The 12,154-nt window shown below is 35.7% G+C and overlaps 1 protein-coding gene across 1 annotated transcript; it reads left to right on the top strand.

The window, feature by feature from the left end:
- The first annotated feature begins 768 nt into the window (after positions 1-768).
- On the top strand, positions 769-9,869 carry LOC109076718 (dolichyl-diphosphooligosaccharide--protein glycosyltransferase subunit STT3B-like). The gene is made up of 15 exons (XM_042776173.1): positions 769-889; positions 982-1,269; positions 1,342-1,407; positions 2,705-2,804; positions 2,917-3,000; positions 3,099-3,245; positions 3,326-3,374; positions 5,102-5,253; positions 5,334-5,545; positions 6,532-6,707; positions 6,779-6,950; positions 7,029-7,202; positions 8,257-8,370; positions 8,458-8,676; positions 8,756-9,869. The coding sequence occupies exons 2-15, from the start codon at positions 997-999 to the stop codon at positions 8,849-8,851; spliced, it is 2,034 nt and encodes a 677-aa protein (XP_042632107.1). The 5' UTR covers positions 769-889; positions 982-996; the 3' UTR covers positions 8,852-9,869.
- Positions 9,870-12,154: the final 2,285 nt, after the last annotated feature.

The following is a 12,154-nucleotide window of genomic DNA, read 5'->3' as shown; positions in this document are numbered from 1 at the left end:
ATGTACTTTCTTTAATCTCTGTCTTTATTCATTTATTTATTTGTCATGAGCTCATTTTATTTATTTATTCATTTTATTAATTTATTTATATGTCATAAGCACATTGTTGTTTACTTATGTTGTGAGCTTGTTATAGCTCCAACATCAGAATGTAAAGTCGGTCATAATTCATAGCATGTATGTGACCCTGGACCACAAAACCAGTCATGAGGGTCTTTTTTTTTTCAAAATTGATATTTATAAATTATCTGAAAGCTGAATAAAAAAGCTTTCAATTGATGTATGGTTTGTTAGGAATGGAAAATATTTGGCCGAGATACAACTATTTGAAAAATATAAAAAAATCTAAATATTTAAAAAATAGCCTTTAAAGTTGTCCAAATGAAGTTCATAACAATGCATATTCCTAATCAAAAATTAAGTTTTAATATATTTACAGTAGGAAATTTACAAAATATCTTCATGGAACATGATCTTTACTTAATATCCTAATTATTTTTGGCATAAAAGAAAAATCAATAATTTTGACCCATACAATGTATTTTTGGCTATTGCTACAAATATACCCCAGCGACTTAAGACTGCTTTTGTGCTCCAGGGTCACATATGTGATGGTTGACTGATTCCAGATCAGCTGTTCTGTAAGTTTTGAAAAGAAGAGCAGATTTATCACACTGCAAAAATTACGTTACATTCATGTTTGACGTCAGCCAAACCTCTGCTCTGAGTCTCATTTGCATATGAAGCAGTCTGTGAATATTCATGTGTGTTTGTGAACAGGTTTAATTACAGATCCACCCATCATCTGACCACCAACGGTTTCTACGAGTTCCTCAACTGGTTCGATGAGAGAGCCTGGTATCCTCTGGGACGAATCGTTGGAGGAACGGTGAGTCGAGATTCAGTTCATTCACATCTGATATCTGATTCATCTGCGGAGCTTCTTGAGGAGCTCAGACCGGTTTCTGTGTGTTCCTGCAGGTCTATCCTGGTCTGATGGTGACTGCAGGTCTGATTCACTACATCTTGAACCTCGTCCACCTGACCGTCCACATCCGGGATGTCTGCGTGTTCCTGGCACCCGTCTTCAGTGCTCTGACGGCCGTCGCCACCTTCCTGCTGACACGTGAGCTGTGGAATCAGGGGGCGGGGCTTCTGTCCGCCTGCTTCATGGCCGTCGTGCCCGGATACATCTCACGCTCGGTGGCCGGATCATTCGATAACGAGGCCATTGCCATATTTGCCCTGCAGTTCACCTACTTCCTGTGGGTAAGAGGAAGCGCTGGAGGAAGTTCAGTTTGGCATATTGAACTGGAAGTAAGTTTTCTGTGTTTTATTCAGGTGAAGTCGATCAAAACTGGATCGGTGTTCTGGACCATCGGATGTTGCCTCTCGTATTTCTACATGGTGAGTGTGAAAACTGAATTCAGCGTGTGTCTACAATGAAGAAGAAGTGCACTTGTACTGTACTTAAAATTTTATATATATTTTTTAAATACTTGCATAAAAGCTTGTTAGTACATTGGGCAGTACACTTACCCATATTTCAAAGACAATAATTATGACACTGCATATAAAAATGAACTTAAGTCCACTTAAGTGGGTTGAAAAAGCACACGTAAGTTCAACTAGTGGCATTTAATATAAAAAGTAAACTATAATACATTTTCATTTAATTGCAAATAACATGTAATTAAGTGAAACTATTACATCCAATTCCTACTTAAAGTGCCCCTATTATGGATTTTTGAAATTACCTTTCATGCAGTGTGCAACACAGCTCTAAGTGAATGAAAACATCACACAAAGTTTTAAATCTGAAAGTGCACTGTGTATAAAGTTATTGTCTCTCAAAAGAAAGACTCGACTCTGAATCATCGAAACGAGTCGTTTTTAAAACGAATCCCAAGCTGTTTCATGCTGACGTCAACATTAAATATTTGCATATTTCCTGCCCACTTGTTGGTCTTTTCCCGTTGGTCTGAATGAAAATGCAAATTCACTCTTTGCCACTAGGTGCCACTTCTGGAGCGGTAAAAATAACGGTTTCCCCGGTAACGCTGTACACAAAGCAGCACTGCGCTCACAAACGCTGCTTTATCAGGTTTTACAGGCATGATGACATTAAAATGAAATCGACCAATCGCCAATCAGACCAATCACCGCAGATTAGCGTCACGCAAAGGAGGGGTTTGGAAAAATGAACCGTTAAACAAATCATTTGGGAGTCGTTGAGCAAGTAAGGTAAAAATAAATGCATATCATGAGACAATGAAAGTGTTTTTTTGACCTTGCATGCATGTCGGCCTGTTGTTGGGGACTCCCAAAACCAAAAATGAACCTTTCATAACCCATAATAGGGGCACTTTAAGTATATTTTTTAAGTATACTATTTCTGTAATAAGTATGTTAAAGTGTACTTCTTTTTCTCAAGGGTATTGGAGATGTTTCCATCACATTAGAGATCTGATCACAAACACTCTCAAACAACAGACTGAATCTCTCTGTTCTTCGTTCACAAATGTGTTCATCACATTCAGTCTGTTCTTCTTCTGAATTGTTAAAGCTGATTGATTCTGTGTTTCTGCTCACGGTCAAAATGATTCAGACAATCAGAGTGTTTTTCACAGAGGGAAATTAATGTTTTTTACTATTCAGACTTACAGAGTGTTTGTGTGTGTGTGTGTTTGTGTGTGTGTTTGAGGTGTCGGCGTGGGGCGGTTACGTCTTCATCATTAATCTGATTCCTCTTCACGTGTTCGTTCTGCTGTTGATGCGCCGCTTCAGTAAGAGAGTTTACATCGGTGAGTCTCAGTCAAGATTCACAAAGAATCACAGCAGAAACTGCACTTTGATTCATTCCAGCGTTGATTCTGATTGGCCGTCTCTCTCTCTCTCTCCTTTTGTTGATTCCAGCGTTCATTGGTCTGATTCTGTCTATGCAGATTCCTTTCGTTGGGTTTCAGCCAATCAGAACCAGCGAACACATGGCAGCGGCTGGTGAGTCTCTCCTCGTTGGCTCGACTCACAAACACACAAACGTTGATTCAGTGTTGATTTGATGTTGATTCAGTGTGTGTGTGTGTGTGTGTGTGCAGGTGTGTTCGTGCTCGTGCAGCTCTACTCGTTCCTGCAGTTCCTGCGAGACAGACTGACGCGGCAGGACAAACAGACTCTGTTTTCTGTCTGCGTTTGTGTTGCTGCGCTGCTGCTGTTTGTGTGTGTCGTTTACCTCAGCTGTATCGGTCAGTTTACCACGGTACATGATCATGTGACATATATGATGACATGATCTGCTGATGATCGTGTGTGTTTGTGTGTTCAGGTTGGATCGCTCCGTGGAGCGGACGCTTTTATTCACTCTGGGACACGGGGTAAAATACACTGACAATTACATCATTTACGATCAAAAACTCACTTTAAGCAACAGAACACCTTAGCAACTGCATAGCAACACACTCTCAAACCCAAACATCTCCACAGCAGCTCTTTTTGGCCTTTTTTTTTGGCAATTGCATAGTTTAAGATTCTCAAACCCTAACATCTCCACAGCAGCTCTTTTTGGCCTTTTTTTGTCATTTTTTGTGAAAAAGTTCATTATTTTCCATAATGTAATGATAAAAATTAAACTTTCATATATTTTAGATTCATTGCACACCAAACTGAAATTATTTCAGGTCTTTTATTGTTTTAATACTGAACGATTTTGGGCATACAGCTCATGACAAACCCAAAATTCCTATCTCCAAAAATTAGCATATTACTATTTCATCCGACCAGGACAAAAAAAAGTCAACTTCTGTTCAGTTATGCACTCAATACTGGTCGGGAATCCTTTTGCAGAAAATGACTGCTTCAATGCGGCGTGGCATGGAGGCAATCAGCCTGTGGCACTGCTGAGTCGGTGTTTGATGCTTGTAGCGGTTTAGCTCATCCAGCCTGAGTGTTGGGTCTTGCGTTCTCTCAACTTTCTCTTCACAATATCCCACAGATTCCTATGGGGTTCAGGTCAGCGAGAGTGGCAGGCCAATTGTAATACCATGGTCAGTAAAAACATTTACCAGTGGTTTTGGGCACTGTGAGCAGGTGCCAGGTCGTGCTGAAATAAACGAAATCTTCATCTCCATAAAGCTTTTCAGCAGATGGAAGCATGAAGTGCTCCAAAATTCCTGATAGCTAGAGCTGCATTGACCCTGCCCTTGATAAAACACAGTGGACCAACACCAGCAGACTGACATGGCACCCCAGACCATCACTGACTGTGGGGTACTTGACACTGGACCTTCAGGCATTTTTGGCATTTCCTTCTCCCCAGTCTTCCTCCAGACTCTGGCACCTTGATTTCCAAATAACATGCAAAATTTTGCTTTCATCCGAAAAACGTACTTTGGACCACTGAGCAACAGTCCAGTGCTGCTTCTCTGTAGCCCAGGTCAGGCGCTTCTGCCGCTGGTTCAAAAGCACACGCCTGTGCACGGTGGCTCTGGATGTTTCTTACTCCAGACTCAGTCCACTGCTTCCGCAGGTCCCCCAAGGTCTGGAATCGGTCCTTCTCCAAAATCTTCCTCCCTCCGGTCACATTCTCGTTGTGCAGCGTTTTTTGCCACACTTTTTCCTTCCCCACAGACTTCCCACTGAGGTGCCTTGATAGCACTCTGGGAACAGCCTATTCGTTCAGAAATTTCTTTTCATGTGTCTTACCCTCTCGCTTGAGGGTGTCAATGATGGCCTTCTGGACAGCACAGGTCGGCAGTCTTACCCATGATTGCTTTGAGTAATGAACCAGGCTTTTTTTTAAAAGCCTCAGGAATCTTTTGCAGGTGTTTAGATTAATTAGTTGATTTCAGATGATTAGGTTAATAGTCTCGTTTAGAGAACCTTTTCAGATATGCTAATTTTTGAGTTAGGAATTTCATGAGCTATATGCCAAAATATTTATTAAAACATAAAAGACCTGAAATATTTCAGTTGGTGTGCAATGAATCTAAAATATATGAAAGTTTAATTTTTATTTACATTATGGAAAAAATGTGCTAATTTTTTGAGAAGGACCTGTGGCCTTTTTTTGTCATTTTTCATTAAAAATTTCATTTTTAATCAGAGTTTGTGTTCATTTTACGATCATCGCGTCCGTATCGGAGCATCAGCCGACCACCTGGGTTTCCTTCTTCTTTGATCTTCACATCCTGGTCTGCACCTTCCCAGCAGGCCTGTGGTTCTGCATCAGAAACATCAACGCCGAGCGCGTGTTTGGTACGTGTCGTGCTGTGAGTGCTTTCCTTCAGGTCCAGTGCTGCGTGTCTCAGGTGTGTGTGTCTCTGTTTGTCCTGCAGTGGTTCTGTATGGCATCAGCGCGGTGTATTTCGCCGGTGTGATGGTGCGGCTCATGCTGACTCTGACGCCTGTGGTGTGCGTTCTGTCGGCCGTGTGTTTCTCCAGCGTGTTTGAACGCTATCTGAGCGACGAGGTCAAGCAGGATGATCCTCCTGCTGAAGACGCTGCTGACGAGGATGACAAGAGGAACTCTGGGAGTCTCTATGATAAGGTGCAACAAGAACCTGCATGAAGATCAATGATTCACCACAGATCAAACATTCAAGAGAACGTCTGAAACACTTCAGATCAGCAAAACATCTGTAACATGAAATCTGTAAATTACTTGTTTGATTGAGTGATTATGAATTTCGTGAGAAAATTCTAGTGCATCACTGCACTATTGATAATGAATTATTCGTCTTTTTGGCCTGCAAATAATTGCAAAATTTTTGCTGATCTGGCCGTGCAACTGTCTCAACTCAAAACACTCTTCTCAATCCAAATATACAATTATTTATATTACAGCTAGTTTATTCTGGAGAAAGTTATATAAATTGTTATTTTTTTTTAATTTATTTAAAATGTATATTATGTGCATTTATTTCTAAATAATTTGTAAATATATAATTTTATTGTATAAAAACTATGAAATAAAATATATATTAAATATAATAAATCTTATATAATTGTTTATATATATATTTATATCATATATTTCAGTGGTGGAGAAAATTACATATATAAATATGTATTAAATATGATTTATATATTTATAAATAATAAATAAATGTGTAATTATATTATATAAAAATAACAATTATATAATAAATTATTTGAAAATGTATACATTTAGTTGTAAATCATTTATAAATGTATAATTTTTATTATATAAAATATATAATAAAATATAGTAAATATCATATAATTGTTTATATATATTTTTTTATATTATTCACTGTATCCCAAGGGTAGGTAAAATTTTATTTAAATATTTTAATTATTACTTAAAATGTTTTTATTATATTATTGTTTATAACATTGTTTTATAATTAAATATATATTTAATTTTTTTATATATTTGTTTTTTAAATTTGTTAAATTGATAAGTTATGTGATCATGTGTGTTAAACTGATGTGTGTCGCCCCCTGCTGGTGTGTGTGTGTGTGTGTGTGTGTGTGTGTGTGTGTGTGTGTGTGTGTGTGTGTGTGTTTCAGGCTGGTAAGCTGCGCAAGCATCACGTGTGTGAAGAGGGTTTTGGTTCAAACATCAGGAGTCTGGTGATCGTCCTCCTGCTGCTGCTGCTGCTGATGTTCACTGTTCACTGCACGTGGGTCACCAGTAATGCTTATTCCAGTCCCAGTGTCGTGCTGGCGTCCTACAACCACGACGGGTACTGACACACACTCACAAACACATATGAACACATATACAGCAGCTCATCCGTCCTCTTGTGTGTTTCAGCTCGCGCCGCATCCTGGATGATTTCAGAGAGGCGTACTATTGGCTGCGGCTCAACACAGACCAACACGCGCGTGTCATGAGCTGGTGGGATTATGGGTATCAGATCGCAGGCATGGCCAACAGAACCACACTAGTGGACAACAACACCTGGAACAACAGCCACATCGCACTGGTGAGACCCGCGCCAACCACAGGAAGAGATGCTCGACCGCAGGAAGTCTGACTGCCTCTCTCTGATTGGCTCTCTCAGGTGGGCAAAGCCATGGCATCCAATGAGAGTGTGGCGTATGACATCATGAGGCTGCTGGATGTGGACTATGTGCTGATCATCTTCGGAGGGGTGATCGGATACTCGGGCGATGACATCAACAAGTTCCTGTGGATGGTGAGGATCGCCGAGGGAGAACATCCCAGAGACGTGCGGGTCAGTCATCATACCACACGAAAGAACCAACAGTAAAATATAACTAACTAAAACTACAGCTGTTGCAAATCATATCCGTTAACTGAAATAAAGCCTAAATAAAATATGCATATAAGTTGAAAAACCTAAACAAAAATCAGGAATGTTGCATTTGCAACTACCTGAAGTAAGTTTAAGATGAAGTACTAAAATCACTAAAACTTCAACTTAAAATGTTGCATTTGCAACTACCTGAAGTAAGTTTAAGATGAAGTACTAAAATCACTAAAACTTCAACTGAAATAAATTAAAACTATATAGAAGTATATAAAAAAAAATAGAAATGCAAATAAAATTACTAAAACTGTTACAAATCTTGTTCATTAATTGAAATAAATATAAATATTAAGATATAGACGAATTTTTAATTAAATATTTGTATGATATATTTAAACAAAATTGCTAATACTAAAACTGAAATAAAAAATAAATTGCATAGAACATAAATAGAAATATTAAAAACAAACAAAATTGTAATATTATATATTGAATATATATATAATAATTTATATATTATATATTAAATATATATATAATAATAATACATATATAGATATTTATATATAAAAAAATTAATATATTAATAAATGAATCAACATAGAAAGATATATAAACAAAATATACTAATATATATATATAGCAACAATAAAAACTGAAATAAAAATAAACATAGATAAATAGAAATATTAAAAACAAAAAATATTATATAATATATATATATATATAAATTATAAAATCACTAAAACTGAAATAAAAATAAATTGCATAGAACTAAAATAGAAATATTAAAAACAAACAAAAAACAAAGATAAACAAAAATCTAAAACAAAATAATAAACCTAATTTTAAAAAAAAATTCTAAACTAAGATAAAATCTAACAAAAAATTCTAATAAATACTATAATAGTATATAAATAGTAAGGAAATATCACTGGTACCCCAAACAGGCTGAAAATAAGGAACATCTTCCTCTTGAACAGGAAGTGTCTGTGTTGAGGTGTGTTTGTGTGTTCAGGAGAGTGATTTCTTCACGCCGCTGGGAGAGTTCAGGGTGGATAAAGCCGCGTCTCCAGCGCTGCTCAACTCGCTGATGTATAAGATGTCCTACTATCGCTTTGGAGAAATGCAGGTGATTCTGGTCACATGATCTCATTCTGAAGCGTGTTTGGTGCTCATGTGACCGTCGCGTGTGTTAAACGTGTTCCTCTCTGTTCAGCTGGACTTCAGAACTCCTCCAGGATTCGACCGAACGCGAAACGCCGAGATCGGAAACAAGGACGTGAGGCTGAGGCACCTGGAGGAAGCCTTTACCTCCGAGCACTGGCTCGTCCGGATCTACAAAGTCAAAGATCTGGACAACCGGCAGCCGCTGGAGCGCAAACCTCGAGTCACCAATCACAGACACAAACACACACACTATCACTCCTCCAGGAAGGTACACATTTATGTCTCATCGTGTCATTTACAGTTGTTTTCTTGACTTGATGTTGTTTTAACGTTGTTGATCTGTGCAGGGCACCAGGAGGAAACGAGGATTCATTAAAAACAAACTTGTTCTGAAGAAAGGCAGAAGACTGAACCGGAAACTGAAGCGAACTGGACTAGACTGAACTGAACCGGATCAGTGAAGATGAAGACCGACTGTTTGATTTCAGCTGGTGCTCTGACGCTCTAACGCTGGTTTTTATCTTTATTTCACTGCTTCATGCTTGAATATGTGTTTGATATGACTGAGAATGACAACTTTCTAGACATTTAAGATTAAATCTGAAGGAGAATGAAGATATTGAACCAAAGAGCTCATGTTCTCCTCGCATGAAACATTTACACTTGAAAATTACAATTACACTCAAAAATATTGGGGCCTAAAATTTAACATTCATGTGTTTGAATTGCATATAAAAATGGACACAGTTTAAACAAAAAACAATAAAATTAATGTGATTCGTATTTGTCAGGCATACATAAATGTAAAGTCAGATTTCTTACTGTATTATTGCCTATTTGCATCTATCGATTTTATTTAAATAATCATTTTCAAAGTGTATTGTGAGTGTGTAGTATGAACATGGTTAAAATATGACTAGCTGTGGGACAAGCAATATTCAATTAGTTCAAATAACAGAAACAAATCAGATTGATTGATGATAATTATATAAACCATCTTTCATTTATTGTGACTGACAAATATGCATCACGTTAAGTTTATTTGTTTTTGTTAATACTGTGTAATCAGTTTGTTTATTTGTTTTTTCAATGTGTTTTGTTTTGTTTTAGTATGCAATGAATCGATGCAGTAATTATCAGGACTTTTGGACTTTTTCCTGTAACTGTGAATGGATTTTCTTTTTGTGATAATTGTACAAGAATGTTTTACATGTGATGTATAACTTAGATTTTATAGTAGAGTTTTGTATGCAAAAATAGATGGAAATCTCTCACTGCTGCAGCTGCTGAACTCACCGTCACTGATCTGATGCTGCTTCAGTCCTCAGACTTGAACTTTGTGTGGATTTTTATAGTCTTTGAACTCTGTACTGATTTAGTTTTATTTCTCTATAAACGCTTCTATCTCTATGTTTTATGGAAGAGGATTAGGGCCAAGCAAAAAAATAAAATAAAAATAAAACTATTTCAAGATTAAAGTCATTATAATGCGAGATTAAACTCTTTAAATTTCAAGAAGAATGTCTAAATAAAATGTTGAGAATTAAATCATTAAATTTCAAGAATAAAGTCATTGTGTTTTGAGAAAAAAGTTTTTTTTTTTTCAAAAATTTAATGTTTAGAATAAACTAATTAAATTAGGAGTTTTAAACATTTTTATTTCGACTTTTTTTAAAAATGTAAGTTTTTTTTAAAGTCATTGTGTTTTGAGAAAAAACTTCTCAACATTTTTTTTCGTACTTTTTTGAGTTTATTCTAACGTATTTAATGAGTTTATTCTCAACATTTTATCTCGACTTTTTTTTCTCGCAATTTAACTATTTTTTTTTTGTTTCGAATTTTTTTTTTTGTATTTTAATTGGTTTTTTTTCTCTTCCGTACTGTTTGTATTCTTTTGTATCCTGTAGAAATGAGGCTGTGAATGGATGTCTTAAACATGGCAAATGCAGATGCTTGACAGCGAACACTGAACAGAAACTAAGGATTTTTTTCATGTGCATATCCTCTTGTAAAACGTCATGTTCCTGTTCTGTAATATGCTTTTCTTTTGCACAATAAATAAAGACCACAATAAAATGACCAGATTCTGTTGAAAAAAAAAAAAAATAGAATAAAAAAAAAAAAATCCCAATAAGATTTTTTTTGACTGTAAACGTTAAAAGCTGATGCTGCCTTTTCTAACTTGAATGTGCAAAACATCTGGTGTCATTTACAAAAACAGTCCATTATGCTGCTTGATATTGTAAACTGTTATTTCTTATCATGTCGTTTTAATTCATTATCATAATCATAAACACTGGTTTGTTTTAACACACTTTGCGGGGCTTTTATTGACGCATTGATTGAGACCTCACTGTAAATCACTGTTTCCTCTGAGAAAAACAAGGCCTGTGCGTGGCCTGTTTATTTCAGCGCCTTTATGAAGAGTTGACAGTGTTTTGATTTTGCAATGTGTGACATGTTGAACTCTGCAGAAAACACGCGTCCCGGGAAAGGCTTTAAAATACTGTTTTAAACCTCCATAAATACTGTATTCTGGATTTATGATTTCCGACATGGAATAAAAAAATACAGACTAAAAAGTAGCCTAATTATGAATTTTTATTTCACATTTCTTGACTTTTATCTTGACTATAAACTCACAATTATGAGAGGAAAAGTATGGAAGCCCTGAACCACACCATTTAAAAAAAGGAGGAAAGAAAAAGTTTTCCTTTGATTAGAAAAGAAACGTTTCCGAAAAGTTTGAATGAGAAAATGTTTTTGGATGTGAGAAAAGTTTTTAGATGAGAGAAAACATTTTTAATGAGAGAAAAAAGTTCTTTTTGCATAGAGAAAAAATATTTTAGAAGTTTTTTTTTTTTTTTGAGGAGAAATTATTAGTTTTTTGAGGGGTGTTGTAATACACTTTTTTAGTATTTTTTTTCCACATTGATTTTTTTTTATTCATTGATATCACGTTGCGGTTCAGGGCTTCCAAGCGCAATTAGGCTACCTTTTATTTATTTATTTATTTAATTATTATTTTTATAAATGGCAGATACATACATAGCCTATCATATCCACCTTATTTTGCAACAAGAAAAATAAGCTATTTTTGCAAAAGCCTCGATTAAAAGTGCATCAGAGGAGCGGAACGATGTCAAACCTCTCAGATAAAATCTCATTTAATGGCCAATTAATTTCTAATGATAGCGTATTGTCAGCAAGGCTTTAGTAATCAACAGTGACTCATTAAACACAACTCTACACCATCATCAGCTCACCTGATCAGTGAAAACACAACCATTTTCATCCGTTTAATGTCTGCTGCTTCATCTCAAACATCAGATCACAGTTATCAGTCATCTGGAGAAATCTGTCAAAACATACGTGTAGGTCATATTTCACCGCAAAATACTGTTTTATTTATATTAACTATAAAAATAAGAAACCAATGCTTATTTTAGGACCATCAAGATTTATTTAAAATAGCTAATTGTAAAACTATTTCTACATTGTGATTGCATTTGTTGTACGACTCTTAAGTTAATATGATTTAAATAAAATATTATCTTACATTTGTGTTTTAAAAATACTATATTACAGTTATAAGAATTTAAGTGCAAATGCAAATGCAAAAAAGTATATAATCTATTATGTATTATATAATGTTATTATTTATTATATGATAATAAATTTAAATCATTGAATTTAAAATTTATTGTATATATATATGTGTGTGTGTGTGTGTTTTTTTTTTTTGG

Source organism: Cyprinus carpio, chromosome A19 (genome assembly GCF_018340385.1).
Source record: "Cyprinus carpio isolate SPL01 chromosome A19, ASM1834038v1, whole genome shotgun sequence".
NCBI classification, from domain to species: domain Eukaryota; kingdom Metazoa; phylum Chordata; class Actinopteri; order Cypriniformes; family Cyprinidae; genus Cyprinus; species Cyprinus carpio.
Note: the sequence above shows the minus strand (reverse complement) of the source record. Positions and strands in the feature narration are given on the sequence as shown.